Below are 18,824 nucleotides of genomic sequence, written 5' to 3'. Positions count from 1 at the left end.
GCTGCTAGAAGTTTTTCCTGTCTTATGAAAAGCCAGTGATAACCAGCTCTAGGAGGGATTTCCTGTTGCTGGCCAAGGCTGAGCCAGTGAAGGTGCCGTTCTGTGGTAACATATTTAAGAACAGAGGAAGAGAAGGCTGTGTGGCAGAAGAAATTCCAGCCCGGAGATGAGCAGAGAAGAACATGGCATAACGAGCAGACTCCAAGGTCAGCTCCCCCTCCAGCAGGGGAAAGACTGAGAGCCGAGGGCCCTGCCACTCGTGGAAGACCACTGGGGTTTGGAGATTTCCACACCCCTCCCAGACAGCTCATGGAAGAGCCCAAGCTGAAACTGGTGGTTCCATGAAGGAAGCTGTGACCGACCCCGTGGGAGGCCCAAGGATAGAGCAAAGTCCTGCAGGAGACCTGTGGCCCGTGGAGAGGAGAACCCACGCTGAAGAAAGTTTTCCTAGGTAGGACTTGTGGCCCTGTGGGGGGACCCAGGCCAATACAGCTCATTGGTGAAGGAATGACCCCCGGGACAGCAGATGGGGAAGAACTGCTGCCCGAGGGATAGACTCATGCTGGAGAAATCCATCAGGGGCTGTCTCCCGTGGGAGGGACCCCACGGAAACAGGGGAAGGACTCAGAAATGTCCCCCTGTGACCCATGGGGAAGACCATGGTGAAACAGGTTTCCCCTTATACTACCATGGAGGAGTAACCTCCAGGACAACAGAATGGGAAGAGCTGCGGTCCGGGGGAGGGACTGAAACAACAGCAAACCCACTTTTTTCCGTCCTCTGCATGTCTGGGAGAAGGAGAGGAGATCTGCAAAGAAGGAGGAGTGGGGGAAGGTATTGTATTTCAAGACTCTTCTATTTTTTACTCTTTAGCTCTTATTCTGTTAGCATTGAATTTAGCTTTTAGTTTGTTAGTAATAAATCTAATTTTTATTCTCACTCTGAGTTTGTTTTGCCTGTTAACACTGCCTCCTCCTAGTTCTTATCTCTACTCAAAAATCCTGGCTGTTTTTTTTTTTTTATTTTCTCTCTCCTCTGCCCACTTGGAGAGGGAAGGGGTTGGGGGGAAGCGGCTTTCAGTGGGTGCTGGCCCCTGGCCAAATGACTACATGCATTCAGCACAAAACTCTACTTTTTTGCGGTGACATTTTCCACTGGATATGAAGGCACATGCATCTGTGGGGTATTTGGTTGGTTGGTTGGTTGGTTGGTTGGTTGGTTGGTTGGTTTTGGGGGTGGGATTTATGGCAGATAATATGAACTAAAAGCATTCCCAAACTCTCTTTCCAGGGAGTTTCTCCACTATCCCCATTGATAAATGTCAGTTTAGGAACAAACTATTCTCCCGAGACCGTTGCTGTAACATCTTAAATTTAGGAGCTAGAACTCATCTGATCTGTCTTCAGCTGCTAAAAAAGCCTACCTTCCTGTCTAAGATTAATCTTTAGACCTATTTCTGTATTCAGTGGGAAGTTAGCAACCCTAACCAGTGAGTGGGAAGAGTGGTTCAGCTTGGGAAGACTTTACACTTGGGGGACTTGGCTCTTGTTACTGACTACAGAAAGATCTACATGAGAGGTCATTTAAAAAGCAGGTCTCTAGTCTAAGTTAAAATTACCTGAGCTGAAGCCCTCCTTGTTAATTGAATCCTGATGATTAACCCTTAAAGTAACATTCAGATTCGTAACAGTATGTTTGTGCAATAAATACAGCAATTGTGTTCATAGCCAGGCAGCCAGAGCAGTAGAATCATCAGAAAATAATTAATCAGCTTCACATCCCAAAGTACAACAGTATGTTGTATACAAAAGAACCCAAAACAAAACCCAAGCTTCTTTCCAGATAATGACTAGCTGTCATCAGGGGGAAAAAAAAAAAAGAGACTTTATTCTCATTTCCAAGGGATGAAATCTGGATCTGCTGGGGTTTTTGTTTTCATTGATCTTTTTTGAAAAGACTGAGGAAACATTTGTTCTCATGACACAATCTCCTCCATTAAACCAGCATGCGCATGGCTCAGTCCCAGGGTATGAAGCATGCGCAGGTCACATCATCCTCCATGAGAGTGGCTAGGACAGTGGTTCCCACCCACAGCTTCATGCACTGCTGCCTGTCTCCTTCAGAATTCTCCAGCTGGTGTTAGCTACTCTTCCTCCCCTTGAAACAGTGGTCCTGTTTCATTTGGCACTCTTACATTCAATAATATGTGATTCCCGACTTCCAACACAGTTCCAGGAACTGGGGAGATTCAAATGCATCCCAAACACACTGATAAAAATGCAGGGTAGTTTCTCTGACTACCTTGGATATGTTTCCATTGCTTGTCTTGCGTGCTATTGCATCCTCTCCCTCATGGGTTCCAAAACCTGTGTGTTTGAAATGGGGACCCAGGACGAGAATTCATTAACTCTTGGTAGATACATAAAGAAAGGAAGGTGGAAGGAGTGAAGACAGTTTCTTTCTTCCTAAAGAAAAATTCAGCTCTCAAATTCTTTTTCCCCAAGAGCAGTGGGAGTTATTTTGGACCACCTGAGAGATTAATTTGGTGGATGGACATACAAGAGATGTCTGGCTTCTGCAGCACGTTTTACCTTTGCTCAGAATAAAGAGTGGGAACCACTGAACTAGAAATACTTTTCCAGAAACAATCATGCAAAGAAACAATGCAGTTACATCCCATCATGCAAGCCAGATACTCTCCTCTCTGTCCTCTGCCTAGTATTGGAGTTTCATAAACAAATGGTACATGTATGAGGAGAAAAATAATAAATTAATGCTAACAGTGAATCAAACAGCCCTATGCCATGTGTTTATCACTTTCACCTAACAAGAAATGAAAATAACCTGGGAATTTTTCCATATTTTCCACAAGTTAGCTAATCACTGGATTCAGTTAATCTCAAGCAACTGGAAGCAAAAGGCAGTCATGTTTACTCCAATATTTTTACAGTTTATCAGCTGAACATGTATGGGTGAACTTAGATTTGGAAAAACAAACACTCTGAATGAGATTTCCAGAAGTATTCTGATTTGAACTTTCCCCTAGTAGAAATTAGCACAAAACTCATGTTATGAAGACAGATGTGAATCCTGCAGTGAACATGTTCAACTGATCTCAGAAAGTCTATGAGTTTTCTTAAGATAAAATAAAGAACATTCTGCACTTCAAGGTACTTCTAAACTTTGGCCAATCAGCTTTCCCTTTTATTGAGTGACATTCTTTTCTGCAGAGAGGATCTCACAAAAATGTTTAATCTCAAAATAGTTGACCCCAACTTCCTGACAACTAAAACCGTCACTTTGCATCCTGAACCTTGAGGTCTAAATTTACGAATTTCTGATGTCTGAGGAGGAAATATCTTTTCTAACTCAACCAATTTCCATACTCTTAGGTGGTGTATGTCCTCATTGGTATTTAAGGGTGAGTTGACTTCAAATACAAACTCTCTACAGCCCAGATTATCTACCCAGAAACATGAACACAAATCCTAACTTGGGCTCAACTTTGATGCCCTTCGGAGAGAGCCCTTGTGCACACTAAAGGCCTTTGCTTAGCCCCTTTTCTCACCCACACTTTCAAAAGTGATTGGGAATGGGTAAAAATAAACAATGTCACATAAATCTATGGGAAGAATAATCCAAATCCAATTCTTTGTCGAAACAGGATGGATATTTTTTGCCAGTGCATGCAGCCATTGTAGGTAGAAACCATATGGATGTTGACCCCTTTTTGCTTTGAAGTGAACATATCTCGATGTATCAACCACTAGAAAGCAAATCAAACTGCAAAATCAGTGTCTTCTGACCATTTTGTAGGGGCCAATCACCAATGAAAAAATGGAGAGCTTCACTAGCAGCTCTCCAAAAGTTGAAGAGCTTCAGCTAGAAAAGCTGAGTTGTGTGTTGATGATTTCACGTTTGATGAATGAAGTGGGAATGAGAACAGTGAGCTGAAGTTGAATGACAGCAAAGTGTTTGTGTGGGATAGGATAAAGTGCTTGACAATTCAGTCAAAATATTATTTCTAATGATATTTCTTTCCTATTCCTGAAATGAGAAGGATTATCTCTATGACTCTAAAGGAAGATAAAGTTCTTGCCCCTCATCTTAGGTCACAGTTCAGGAAGATATTAAAGCATGTCACTAACTTTTTTCAGATGATCAAAAGCATCCACTTGTTTTCCATTTGCTGAACCAAAACCTGCAAATACACATGCAAAGATGCTCTTCCAGTGAACTCAAATTCCAAGTAACTTGCATGAATTTGTGTTGGCAGGGTTGGGACTGCATAAGGAACAGTTTTTAGTTCTTACAGTGTATATTTTTTTCAGTAAATTTCAAAATGATTCGCAGAGTAGGTTAGTATCACTCCCGTTCTATGAAAACAGAGAAAAGCACTTGTTTCCAAGCATATCATTGGGAGAGCTAGGATTATATCCCATATTTTCTGAACAGCAGAACAATTAACTATTTGCAAGGTCATGCAACTTTCTTTTTATGCTTAATAACTTTTCAGTCTTATCACCCCTTACTTTTGATGGTGCTTAGGTGAACTACTGTAGTAAAAACAGAAAGTGCAGGCAGGGGATGGCATGCAAGAAATATGAAAAGAATAAGGCTCAACTGTTACTTGAATGTATATACCTAAGTTTTCTTGTGAGGCTTGATCCAAAGAATGACTCCCTACTAAACATGACATTACTGTAAAGTGAAGAAAAGTTATTAAGATGAGACGTTAATGATTACCCATGAAAAGCTCTGTGAAAAAGAATGGGAACAGCCTTTCATTTGTAGTTAATGTAGTGTGGAGATCAGAGTGGCTTTTTTCTCCTTCCTGTTTTTAGGGCAGATGTATTAAGATGAAACGCTGACAGTGAAATTTTACACCTTGCAAAGTATGGCTTTATTTGCCTTTTGTTGTTAACACTGACAATACAAAAGTGCGCCACATTTTATGAATTCTTTCATTCAAATAGGTAGGACTGGTACTGATTATGCCACCTAAAAAACCCAACTTTCCAAAGGTAGGGAAATATTATTTATCTTGTAGAAATAATGAAACAGGGATAAATGACTTTTCTGTAATCACATAATAATAGATCTAGGAATGAGCATAATCTCTTGATGTCTAGTTCTATAGGTGGAAAATGAGGATTAGGAACAGGACCCTGAGAAAAAGTTCAAAACTCTTCACTAAAATGCCTGTCCATACAAGTGCTGAAGTTTCAACACTAGTCAAAATCAGATGAACAGCTGCTAACAACAGCACTGAAAAACTGTGCTCAATATTCATTACCCAAACTTAGACATAGAGAGTTGGTTCAGAATAAACAATATGTCCATCAAGCAAAGGCCCATCTTAAATGTAGGTCAGGCTACCAAATGTTTGCTGAATGATTTGCTGCACTCCAGCAGAAATGAGCATTAGTATCTCTTTCTCATAAATCTTCCTTCTTGAGAACTGAACAGATGAAAAAGCTTTGCAATACTGGCAGAAGAGCAATCGCTACCTGAGATTTCCTGGGGCCGGTAGGTTTAGGCATTGATTAAGGAAAAAAAAAAGCTGGAGGCACTTCTGGCATAAACTCACAAAATTCCCCACCAGTGAGCCATGGATAGCACAGCCCCAGTTCCTCCTGGTTTGGGGGATTATACAGACCCTGTAGGGAAAATGCTACTCTTAAGAGAGCTGCATCACATGTACCACTTCCCTTCACTGCTTACAGGACCCAGTCCAGCTCCAGGGCAGTCAATTGTCCTCTTCATCATATCTCATATCTTCACAGTTTTAGTTTAAAGGGAGCTTCAGTAAAGCCTTGAAGGGGCTGCTGCCAAACCTCAATTGGTTTTCTACTATGACAAGTCCTTCCTTGCAGCCTCGCCTTGGGATCCAACTTCTGAAATGGACTCTTCCACTCTGTTGTGTCCTCTGTGTTTTTCCCAAATGGTCTAAGAACAAGGAGCTGTATGATAATGCCAGATCCTGCTTCCAAGGAGGGATCATAGAAGGATCTGTCACAGTGTTTAACTCTAGAACTGTGGAGTTCCTAAAGAGTTTTCACATCACTCAATAGAAACCCTGCCTCTTAAAGCGCTCCCACCCCTCAAATTTTGAAACAGCCAGGTGTAATTTGTAGTTTATTAAAAGCTTCTGTGAAAGCTTTGGACCAATTCTTCTCTCTTCTTTATCAACCACTGATTAGACAATGCCATTTATTGCTATAGCAGCTTTCCCATTAAGTACTTAACTGATGGATGAACCTGCAAACTGAGGGCATTTATGGGCTGTTCTCTCCAGTAGTACAACATTCCTTTATTGCTCATTTATTTCAATACAGCCAAAGCACAAACTGCAGTGGAGTATGAGTAATACATTCTATACTAAATCACTGTAGGAGGAAGAAGTTTTTTCCTTTTTTTTTTTTTTTTAAATTATCTGGTCTGTAAATAAGAGTTTTATGAGAGATGTGAGGTAGGGCTGTCAAAACAACCAGATTTTATGGCTCAATCCCAGTTCTACTGAAATCAGTGGATGCTCCCACAAGTGCCATCATTTGTCTGTTTACCTGGAGGGTTTCCAATGCATTTAATTGAATGCTGCATTCCATAAACACATTCCTGCTAACAGGAAGGCCCCAAGGCAGGTTTACTGATGATTTTGCTGGAGGTTATTACATGTGTAACAACATAAAAGCAAGATATATCCAGCTAGAAGGAGGTACCTTGGAATTACAGTTTTAAAGACTTTGAGTTGTGAGTCATACTTTTCCATTTTTAATTCAGTATGTCAACATAAAATGATTCCTACTGGTCTGAAAGAGACAGTAACTCAGAGACTACTCCACAAACTGTTTGGCTGCTGCAGGTGCAGGAGCTTCTCTAGGGGGGCTGTGACCAACAGTCAACTGCAGCAGCCACTCACTTCCCTAATTTTAATCATCTGCTGCTGCTGCATCTGAGTCAGAACGTTTCAACTCGAGGTGTGGAATTACATACTCAAAAGGATTTTGGCTCCTAAGCTCTCTCCTACATTTTAAAGACCAGAATTCAGCTGTTGCCGACACTGCAGGTGGCTGAAATCTCCAGACATCTACATTAGTGACTGCTTAGCCTGGGCAGTGCCATGGATGTAGAGTACCCAAGATTCCTGAGAGTTCCCAAATTAGGTAACTCCCATCCAGGCAGTCTTTGAAGAGGGGCAGGTTAGCTCAGGATTAGGGTGGCAAGAGGGGGAAGACAACCTTTCCCAGTAATTTGTCACTGCAACACTTGCCTGTATTGTAAGAAAACTTGGGATAGGTTTTCCTTTTCTGTTAAAGGAGATTTGAACCCAAAAATCCAGAGAACAGCAAGTGTTAATTATTTTTTTCCAACTTCCTTTATTGAATGTATTGCATGAAATGTTTAAAAAACAAACGAACAAAAGATAATTTTTTCATCAGGCCAGGGACTGGAACTTAGGCCTGACCTCTGATGAACAGTTTTCAAATATTGCTACAGTTCTTGCTCCTTTTCTCTGCACTGTAAAAGGGGTTACAAATGGACCTAGCTTTAGCAGGAGTCTGTGGAGTTATTTTTTTTTAATTGCTATTGAATTTCATTATGGATTATCCATTGACAGCAGTTTAGCTTAAACTTTTGCCTTCGAATTACTGTATGTGCCTTTGACTCTTCTACTTAGCTGAAGAGGGTTATAAATATATCATTTCCATTTGAGGCCTTGCAGGTTGACTGACAATGACTGCTCTGCTGCAGTCTTCAGTGACTGACCAGTATTAGGATTGATGACTCCTTCATTTTCAGTGCTTGTAAATTCCCCAGTGTGATGGGGAGCTTTCCCATTTTTTTTTCAGCTGGGTGGGACCAAAGACTCAAATTTAATGTAGCTTTTACAGTACTGCCAGAGAGATTGATTTTCCTGCAGTTCCGTCTGAGACATTCATCTTAGTATTTACACTCAAGAAATTTTTGTACATTGTGAATCAACAGAGACTTCATCCCTTACACCATAACATTTCTCTATGCAAGACCATGGAACAACAGCATGAATCAGAACTTTAAATTCCCCCCCAGACCAGCCTGGATGCTGAACCCTGACCCTATGGCACGGATCAGGAGAAATCTAAACCATGGTTAATCATAACAAACAATAAAGCTGTTTACAGACAATCACCAAGCAACACTGCCTTTGTACAGTTAGCATTTTAGCTATGTTGTTATATTTGGAAAAAAGCAAGCAGTTAGAAAATGGATTGGTTAATAATTTTTTATGGCTACCTGTGGTGTTAGTAGCATGTTTTGGTTAACAGCTCACGAATCCACAAAGAACTATTTAACTTGCATCCTCCAAAAACTGTATTAAAACATATATATAAAATAATGGCAGCTACATACCTGGCAGTACCATCCAATTGCTCTTTCCTTTTATAGAAGAGAGGAAGCATTACAAGAAAGCAAGGAAAAAAGAATCCCATATTAGAATAAAAGAATAAAAGCTACATTTTCAGCTACCCATAAAGCAAAGAAAGTGATATAGATTCCTGAAACCAATCTGTGCTGCTTAGATTGGCAATCCAGTCTTTGGTGAGAAGTGATCTCTTCTGCCCTCTCTTCTGGAGCCTTATTTGCAAAACACCTATTAAATTTCAGGTTGTGTTCAAATCAGAAGAATCTACAGACAGTGATTAAGCTTGAAGTCACAGTAATGAGTCTGGACTCTTCACAAGTCTGAGAATTCTTCTCTGAAAAAAGCCTGAGGTCCAGAAACCCTCTAGAAATTACTCTATGATGGAAAATGTGAGAACAGACAGTAGTGAGAAAGGGTAAAGAAAAGGAAAGAAATGTACTGAACCTTAACTAAACACTTTTGGTGGGTTTATTTTTAGAGATTTCCTTTTTGAAGTAGGTGAAATTGATCCTAAACAAACATATTGTGAATAAAACAAAGAGTTAGTATTTGCAATTTGCACTTTGAAGGCAGGAGCCTGAAACTTTTCAGGTCAGTTCTGAGCAACATCTGGAGCTGCAGTATTAGTGCAGTGGACACAACTTACATGTGGAGAGCTCTGTTTGAGCCGAGCACTAGTTTAAAGGAACTTTTTTTCAGAATGAGGCCCAACAGCAAGTCCAGAATGAAAGCTTAAAACATTAACTTGGATATGTAATTTCTATTATTAGCAGCTGATAGTCTATTGCTAAAAGTCTTGGCTTTCATAGGGCCATATAGGTTTTTAAACAACGTTTTAAAATGTAAGACCTGAGTGTGTGAAAGGTGCCTGTTTGGCAGGCAAGAAAAATGAGGATCAGACAGACTCATGGCCATAAACATATGAGCATCTATTATATCTGAATGTCTTTATGTGTGGAATGCTTTCCAATGAACTCACAAGTGGTGAATGAAATAAAACCACAACCTCAAAAGAGTTTCCTTTTCCTCAGAACAGTTTTCTGGGAAATATCTGTTACCTACAAAAGCCTCATTGATATGTATAAAGTCTATGCTTCCTGTCTTGACTGATACTTCACAGAAAATTATGATGGAGAGATAGACAATGCACTTACCTGAAAAATGGAAATGATACAATTGATTCATAAAACCTCCAGGTAGCAACTAAATCAATCCTGTTGGGGTTAGTAGCATAGTATCTCCAGGCAGCCTGAGTTACAGGGGAGAGGAAATAATTAGTGTGGAGTAAAGCTGTTCCCCAGGCTGCCTGCAGCCAGACTTTCAAAGAACGTGACAATGCACCTGAGTGACTACCTGGAAATTAATTATTAATCAGCCATACCAAATTAGTAGCACTATATGGTACAACTACTGACACTGGATTATGGTCTGGGAGGGCTGTAAAGGAGGCAGAACATGGAGAGAACCACCACCATCAACATGACATTACATTAGAGTAAACTGGTTTTATTCTCCTGTCTGGTATGTCTAAAAGAGCTTCAAGCACTGCTAGACTTGTGCTGTAATTCTGGAAGTGCTCAAGATAGTTTATTACCTAATGTATCATCAGAGGAAATTTTGCTGAGCAATCTTCTATTTCAGCATTTAGTTCCAATCAAAATTCTCCAAAGAAAATTCTTGAAGCACATACCTAAAACCCACTGTAGCTAAACAAACCACCTGCTAAGTGAAGATGCTTTGATTTAAAAGATGAATTCCATCCACAACTCATGACTGCAGATCCTTCTGTTTGCTAAACAGTGTTTTCAATGAGAACAGCATAATATTCCACTCAGCCTGTTTATCCTGAGGACTGGTTTGATCCTGAGCAGTCCTGAGCACCAACACTTCCATTTGATATCACAGAAACTTTCTCTGCCCCTCTGTCAAAATACTTCCATTTCCTTTACTGCCATCAGGAGGCACTCCATATCTAGGAAGAGTAACTCCTGTCAAACTTGTCAGCACCAAGACTAGTGATTTTAAGCCTAATTTTCTGAATTAATAACAAAAGCCATAACTGAAGTCTGGGTGAGCTAAGGACTCTCTTCCCACTGAATTCTCAGATCATTCAGTGACATAACAGAAGATCTAGAGTGTTTTTGTTTTTTAAACCATACACTCTATTAAAGTTCTTTGCCTTGATTGCACTGTCTATTGTGTTACTTCTATTGCTGTTTTCACATCAATAACAACATAACTTTGTTTGCACATAAAAGCACTCCCTCAAAGGAACTGACAAAACCTGTATTTTGGAAAGAATATGTTTTCAACAGCTTGTTTTCTGTGATTTTGTGGCACTGATGCAGAAGTTGGTTGGTTTCCAGAACCTAGCAGATGAGACCCTTTCTCTAAAGACATTGTTCTTCTGAAAGATATTCTGGGAGTTGAACAATTCCTCAGAAACCACAAGAACCACTGGATTATCTAGCTTGGTGTGAAAAAACTAACAAACACAGCTTGCCACATCCTGGAATGAGAAATGAGACCTTGGGCAGGGGGCAGGTGGTGGCCCTTTTTATCATGATTGAGCAGTCTTCATACACAACACTTTTTCAAGGAAAGGGTGAGTGGCTGCAAACCTGAATGAGCTCAGCTGCTGGCTTTCTTCTTTTCTCAAAATGTTTCTGACGATGTTGCTCCTGGACCTTCAGTGCCAGGCCTGAGCCCAAAATGCCCTGAAAACACAAAGCAACGCAAGATTTTAGACACTTCTTAGAAAAGAATGGATAAATGATGAGCAAAAACAGGTCTGTGGGGGTAGATTAAGCAGCACAGCATGTGTTTTCTGCTGCTCCTCTCATAAGACAGGAGGTGTTCATGATCTTCTCAAGGACCACAGACCATTTTAAGGTGCTCAACAGGCTTCTTCAATGTCTACTGCCTTTCCAAGCTGAAGGTGTCCATGTGGTGTATTACCTTCCACTCAGGGTGGAGTGAAATTGTGTTTGTGCAATACAAGAGTATGCTAAACTAAACCATACTCTGAGTTTGGGTGTATAGGACTTGCCATCCTCCGTGAAATTCTTTCCAAGTCCCGATCTGAAGGAAAAGTATCCTAAATTCTGGGCTTGGGACACTTTCTGTTGCTATTCAGCCCATCTCACTCAGATCCTGTCTCATTCTCACCTGAGGACTTTGCTGGCAAGGGAATTACAGGGCTGGGTAAGATGGGCCTAAATCTAATTATTAAAACAGTAGGGTATAAATCCTTCAAAAATATGTCTTGCGGGGGCTATGTCAGTACCAGTAAACTAACATGTGCCACGGTACAGTCTCATGAACTGCCTTGTGATTTCCCAGACTGTTCACTCGCTGGATTAATTTTGTTGTGTGCCAGCCAGCACTGTCAGACAATGCCCACATATGATTTGAGGAGTGTTGGGGTGGTATAGTATACCCAATGAGCTCTGTGCAAAGTTGGGAAGAAACAAGTTTAGTTTACTAATATAGACACCCTCAAGTCTCTGAATGAATTCTTAGAAAGGGATTTAGTTCTACAGAAAGTTTTGTTCACTTTATGTTTTTTGGTTTTTTTTGCAAGTGCGCAGCATTGGACTGTGTCTAAGAGAGGAGGGGGAAGGTACTTACTGCAGGAAGAGCAAAGAAAGACACTCCAATGAGAGAGAAGGTAGCTGCAATCAGCCGCCCCTCCCACGTTTTGGGGGTCTTGTCGCCGTACCCAATCGTAGCCAGGGTGATCTGTGGGCAGAATGACCAGGACTTCCCATGAGAAAAACAAAGCCAACAGCTCTGCTTTAAATGTCACCACAAAACCTTCATAACTCACTTTGCTCTGCGGGTGCTCATGCACAGGCCATTGAAATAGGATCTTGATGATGGGCCAACTAATTTTCTTTAATGGTGTCACAGTCCCAAGGCATTGTACAGAGAATGCATTTAGTCTTGAAGCAGCTGCCTCTCTAGGATGCATTTGCTGCCAGGGAGCTTTGGGGGCCATTGCCTGTACAGTGAGTTTCCTGCCCACCATCAGCTTACATTTAAGAATGGGATTTGTCAGTTAACGTTGATGGGCCTTTAACAATTGGTCAGGACAAGCTCTGCATGAGCTCCTGGTCTTTTTAAAACCAAGATGACTTTGTAAAAACTTACTCCTTTCATTCTCAGTTGTTAAAATCCAATTGTGTCCCTTTTCTCACCTGTGAGGCTCTGTCTAAATGTCCTGGATTTGAAAGGATATGAAAACATCCTGTTGTTCTATGCAACACTTAGTACCTTTCAACTAATAATGGGAGTAGGGGGTATGGGGAAATATCTTGCCATTTCTGAGTGAACTACATTAAATAAAAAAATAAGCTGCTGAATTTTAGTCACAGCATAATATAGACTTCTCTGCCTATCAGTAGCAAAGCAACATGAATGCTGGGATGACAGGAATATTTTTTTATCAAATAAGTTAGTGATGTAAACCAATACTCCTCTGTTCATCAGAAGAAAAAAGAACAGATGTATAAAGGTCCCTCTTGTTCATCATCCTACTGCCTGATTTTTGTGGAATAGATGCAAGACAATATATTTACGATGAGAATGGTTGAGTTAATCTTTCCAGAAATATTTTTCTACTTTCTGCATCTGAATTCAGACATCTTCAGTCACTGGCTTCTTAAGAACCAAACTTCCATGAGTGTCTACCTCAACTGCCCAAACTTTTGGTGCTCTTTGCTTGCCCAACAGAACTATCCATTGGCAGCTCTGATTCTGCCATTTTCTGAGGGATGCAGCTCTCCCAGGCAGGACACTGCTGTCATGAGAGCCAGGTCTTCCACAGGCATAGTGCAGTTGGACCTGAAGAGATACTCCTCTAAAAGAGAGGGTTCCCAGGAGCATAGAATGATTTCTAAAGGAGGTTTAAGCTCCTAAGGGCCTTTGTCTGACTGAAAATCAACCTGAAAATCAGCAGGGATGTAAGTTCTGTTATTTGGTTGTAGGGGCACCTCTACTTTGGTAACTTTACATGGGTAACATGCCTTTCACCCAAATACAGCAGCCCTTGCACTATAATCTCTAACATCAACATCTTATCTCTTTTGGGTATGAAGTTTTTAAGAAGAGTATTTTGGAGTCACTTACCAGCCCCCACCACAGTGCATCTGCATAGGTTTCAAACTCTTCTTTCATCTCCACTCCATTAGCATCTTTTTCAGGAACATCTTTTTCAACCAGATAAACAAGAAACGAGGATAAGATGAGCGTCAGGAACCCAATGTACCAAGCAGTGATGAGCTCCTGCAAAAGAAACAGATGGACATGAAGGGTCTGAAAACATCCTCAATACTCACAGTGGCAGAGTAAACATCAGGAGGAGAGAAAGGCACACAGGGTAACAGCAGAGCTGTCACTGCTAGCTTGGTCACAGACCCCGACCAGCCCAGCTCAGCACTCAGTGGGAAATAATGCAGAGATTTACAAGAATTAGCCCTTACGTGGCATCTTCCTGGGGAGCAGCTTGGAGCAATCTGCAGTTGTAGTTCTGCATAAAGCTGGGCTAAGGATGTATCTGCACCCGTGACACAGCTGCTGCAGGGCTCTGTCCCTGACCTTGGCTCTTCACATCCCTTCTGCCCCTGGGCTTGGTCACTCTTAGCCAGCAAGTCACAGCCCTGCCCTCTCCCTCCCTCCAGAGAGCCACAGCTGCAGGATGGATTTGCTTCTCTTTAGCCATATAAAAGCAGATTCCATCATGAATGAATGATGTTTTCAATGTGAATTCATGCAATAAGAACAGACCTTGAAAAGCATCTGTGTGAAAACAAAACCTGAGCCTCCCTGTTTTAGAGGGAGTGACTGGAGTGTGTGTCTAATCCCACTGAGGTGGGAGATGCAGTCACTTAAATTAAAATACCAACAACATCTGAAGCAAAGAAGAAAAATTTTTTGAGAAATTCTTCAAAAGTGGCTAAAAAAAAAAATCAATATTCCATTTCCTTTTATGAGAAATGTATTGGAAGAAAAAAACACAAAACATTGAAGCTGAGAACTTCATAATTGAATCTTCAGGTAAGCAAACTTCCTCAGCTAATTTCTGGTGAGCAATCACAGAAGAAAACTGTTATCACAATTGTTTCTTCATTATCTCCAATAAAGCAAAGTTCTTACAACACCTTCTTATCTCTGAGCCACCTGAGATCCAGAGGGTGGTGGTGGGCAAGCAACATGTAAATGAATTCCCACAAAATGAAGCCTTAAACAATTTCTAAACAATGTCTTTGGTACACAGACTTCTTCCATGATCTGTTTCCTGGGAAACATTTTTGACAGTGTTTATGTGCCACCTGCTTTGTAGCAAGTTTATACAGGGAAGAAACATAAGCTGGTAAGAAACGAAGCAGGATGGGTATCCCCATCAGCCACTATGCTGAAGCAAAGTCTAATTATGCTGTGCCAGCTGGCGTTTTAATTTTCAACCCCCCCTAAAATGTCAGGAATGTCACTCATGGATAAGAAAAAGCAGTATGTAGCACAGAGTGTGCAATTTTTCTACACCCCATGCAGATGAGAAATCTTATCTAGAGGATTATTATGCAGATAGTTTTTAACTTGTAATAATGTTTTGTGAAAATGCAAGAACACAAATATCTGTCTGGTGCAAGACAGGGTGTGTGTCTGACTACAGCATCAAGTTAGACCAAACAAAGATGATTTTAGAAAATTTCCCTGTCTGGGTTCTCACTGTATTGTCTCATTGCTGCATTGTCTGACCCATCCTTCCACAGAAAAATTTTACCAATAACTCCTTCTGAAACCACATATCTGCTAATCAGCCTCTTGCCATCCCTCTGGAGTCCAGTCCTACTCCATCTGTTGACCAGACAAGTCTGAGAAGCCACTAAAAATACGTCGCAGCTTCATAGGCGTTTCTGTCAAAAATTTGAGCGTCTTTCACCATTAAAGGGTTTTCCCTGCTTTCATTCAGTGTAAAGACAAAATTCCTGTTGTAATGTGTGGGAATGAACACACTCTCCCTTCCCAGCACCACTATTGAGTGGAGAAGGGTAAAACTAGGGGCAGAAATGGTTCAGAGAATGGAAGAGGGAATAAAACTTAAGGAACAAAACTATTTTTGGAACCACTAAACATAATCCCACGGCACTGCTGTACCTGTGCATCCCCTCTCTTTCCCTTCAGTCTTTCTCCCCAAGCCCCCAGCTGAGCCCTGCAAGCTCCTCACTTACTTTGCTATGTGCACAAATAGCTGATCCTAAAAGTTTCCAGGTGCCGCCCCGCCTGTCCATTCGGAGCATCCGTAGGATCTGAAGGAAGCGGAGGCTTCTGAGAGACGTGGCCAGAACATTGCCCTGGTTCCCAACAGCAACCACTGGCACTGAAGCGATCAGCACAAAGATATCTGCAAGGTGAGAAGAACAAAGCCTGCCAACGAGAGTGGCCCTGTCACCTGCTTCTTAATCCCATCTGGTTGTGCTGCAAATTTCCCATGGTATATTTTGAAGCTGCCTGGAAATGCCTGCTCTTTCCAATTAAGCAGCTATCTGCATCTGCCACACAGGCAGCATCACAGACAAAACCTACCGGAAAGCCTCGGGATCTGTTTACAGATCGATGCACTGGACTTGAGATTCTGCCTGAGCTTGCTTAGGGATGCACAGAAACAGTGTCCTAAGGCTGACAGAAAAACAGACTTTTATTCATCTGTACCACAGGAACACCACAGTGAACAGGTCAGCAGATGAGAAATTCAGTTTTGATCGTACACCTACTATTTCATTCTTTTGGCTGAGTTTTCCCATTAAAATTTCCAAGCCAGTGCTACTATTTTTTTGTAAGTGCTCACAGGACCAATTTGCTGATCAACTGAAGAGGTTTGAAATGCACAATCGCATCACATCTTGGGTTTTTTTCTCTTTTCTTTGTTTCCCTCTTGCTTTTTGATCCTATACACGTACAAGATGAAAGTACAGCTTCAAACATTCTCTGGGCATATATAAGTAATAATATATAATTTATAATAATATGAAATTTATAATATAAATTGTCTTTATATTTCCAGCCAAAAAGAGTGGATTTCAGATTTATTCACTTCCAATCATTCTCAAAAAAAAATTTGCAGCAGTGACAAATGAGAGATGATATTCATAAGTCCAGAATATTTTCTGTTCTTCAGAACTATGACATCTACCCAGCTATCAATGAAGATTCCATCTCAGAAGTGAGATGGCAAGTTTGCCAAGAAGGCGTGAGACAGGATCAATCCTGTTTGCTCACACCACACTCTGCTGCCTTCACAATCCTGTTGGAAGTATAAGATGTATCTATACAACAGTGGCACACAAAGGAGCACTACTAAATTGAGGATAGCACAGATACACAAACAAAATTTGTTACAATCTTATCTACCATTTAGACCCAAGAGATGAACAAAAGGAGGGAGAGGGAAGAGAGGTGTGTATTCATGTGGCACCACAGCTCCCCAGAGTACTACGTGCTGTACAAATAAAGAACAAACCCCTGCTGTTTGGCCTGAACAGCACTGAAACAAAGGAGAGCATCCCAAAATCAGTGAATGAATGGCGATGTGCAAGACGGGTGCTCGGGGCAGAGTGAGCTCCTAAATACTGGCTGGTTGGTTTGTGGTTATGATAAGGAGTTGCAGGAGGGGATTCAAACATGAATAATGAGTAGTTTTATGGATAGTTATAGACACTGACTTCCAAACCTGAATGACAACATAGGTGAAATCACAAAGGTAAAACAAAACACAAACATGAAAGAGAGCTGAGGAAGATTGGGTAGGGTTGTGATCTGAAGTCGTTTGAAACTGAAGGCAGAGAGAGTCTTTTTGGGGATGAGTTTCAGAAGAATGCAGTGGGACTCAGGAGAAGGGCAATGTGTTTGAAGGGTAGAAGGATTCTTTTTCTTTCTCACCGATTAGACACCCAAATGTCTCTCAAATTAATTGTTATTGCTGGCTGCTTCAAAAAACTACTCTAAGCAGGACATGAGTCCTGGCATAAAGGGCAGATCTGATTTCAGTGCTCCTCGCACTGCCATTCACCAGTTCTTTGACATCCCCCAAACTGGCTTAGAAGGAAAAGGACAAAACAGAGAAAACAGTAGTAGAGAGCATGTGCCTACCCAGCATGCACAAAGGCTTCCTGGCAAATTTGAGTCTCCCCCTCCATCCTTTGTAGCGACAGCAACAGCCAGCAGCCCAGATTCTTAAGGCAAACTCTGCTCCAAAGATGAAAATGGCAAAAGTTTCCTGTATCAAGACACAAACTACATTGTTAGTCTCATGACAAGTTTTGCAGTAATTCTGTACACAAGGGTGTAGCTGAAGGACATGAGGCACAAGTGTTAGGATATGTGTGAGAGATAGAGGAAAAAAGGTGGAGGAGAATACAGATTGATGAAAGAGGCAAGGCAAAGTGGGACATGCCTTTCCAGCCTTCCAAACAGTCTGCAGGAGGAATTTGTCCCTGCTGTTGGGTAAATGTGAAGTGCTTACCCTGCCTTAATGTAAGGGCAGTTACTTACACAGAAAGACCTCTTGTTCCTCACAAAAGGGGGAGACATTTGCAAGTGGTGACTGCAAAGTCCTCGGTGCACTCCATACCCATAACCCAGGATGACCCACCAGCAGCTCATTCATGCAGCCACATCTACAGACACAGGGCAGGACACAGTATATTCATATGCTTTCTAAGGGGCACTTTTCCTCATGCTCAAACCCACAGCTCCTGGGCGCTTCTGAAAACTGCTGAGAGCCACATGCAAACAAGCACAGGAGGAAGAAAAATTACCTGAGGCTTTCTCAAAGGTGAAAGATGGGCTATAAGCAGGGTAACAGAGGCCAAAAGCAGGTTTCACATTCCCTAAGGGATGGGTGTGTTTTCATATAGGCACTTTTTGAGAAGGAACAAGGGGAATTCACTTTTCTTTCCTTTCAGCATTTTGCAGTTGCCCAGATCTACATGCCTCTGGGGGTACAAGGGGAAGGGGAAACTGAGACCCTAGAACTAATTTTGCTGGGGATACTTTATACAAGGCCAGGTTAGGTGAGATGTTGTGCTCTCTATTTCATGACAGCTATGGGAGCAGAGGAAGTTCATGGTTAAGGTCGTTTTCATAAAGCTTTGAATATGCCATGTTTATGCTTAGGGAGGAGCTTCCTCTATTTTTTCCACTCTTCTTCCAAACAGGAGGCCTACAGAAATAAAGTCTTTAGCATGAACTTCAACATTTATAGAACCAGCATTCTGGAACACACAAAGAAAGGTATGTATTTGCTGCTAACACGTTTTCTCTCAGAGGAACTGCCTACAACAATTTCAGTTATGCTGCTATTGGGCACAAGCATGAGACCAATTCTGATGACCTCCCTTGAAAGAAATACTGGAAT

At 41.4% G+C, this 18,824-nt stretch overlaps 1 protein-coding gene across 3 annotated transcripts in view; it reads right to left on the bottom strand.

Annotated features, from left to right (window-relative positions):
- KCNQ3 (potassium voltage-gated channel subfamily Q member 3) overlaps nt 1-18,824 on the bottom strand; it is a 191,801-nt gene that overhangs the window by 11,864 nt on the left and 161,113 nt on the right. The window contains exons 3-10 of one of the 3 annotated variants that reach the window (XM_027898463.1): nt 17,558-17,684; nt 15,640-15,812; nt 13,538-13,693; nt 12,038-12,148; nt 11,029-11,124; nt 9,562-9,656; nt 8,395-8,421; nt 4,645-4,701 (exon numbers count right to left, since the gene is read on the bottom strand). In XM_027898463.1, the coding sequence (XP_027754264.1) occupies nt 4,645-4,701; nt 8,395-8,421; nt 9,562-9,656; nt 11,029-11,124; nt 12,038-12,148; nt 13,538-13,693; nt 15,640-15,812; nt 17,558-17,684 (842 nt within the window). Of the gene's footprint in view, nt 1-4,644; nt 4,702-8,394; nt 8,422-9,561; nt 9,657-11,028; nt 11,125-12,037; nt 12,149-13,537; nt 13,694-15,639; nt 15,813-17,557; nt 17,685-18,824 lie in introns of those variants that run through there. The other 2 variants (XM_027898465.1, XM_027898464.1) reach the window with 2 other exon arrangements.

The sequence above is a fragment of the Empidonax traillii genome, unplaced genomic scaffold (assembly GCF_003031625.1).
Source record: "Empidonax traillii isolate 1590-97213 ecotype Southwest subspecies unplaced genomic scaffold, ASM303162v1 scaffold598:size422692, whole genome shotgun sequence".
Lineage (NCBI taxonomy): Eukaryota > Metazoa > Chordata > Aves > Passeriformes > Tyrannidae > Empidonax > Empidonax traillii.
The sequence above is the reverse complement of the archived record's forward strand: the minus strand, read 5'-3'. Positions and strand labels throughout refer to the sequence as shown.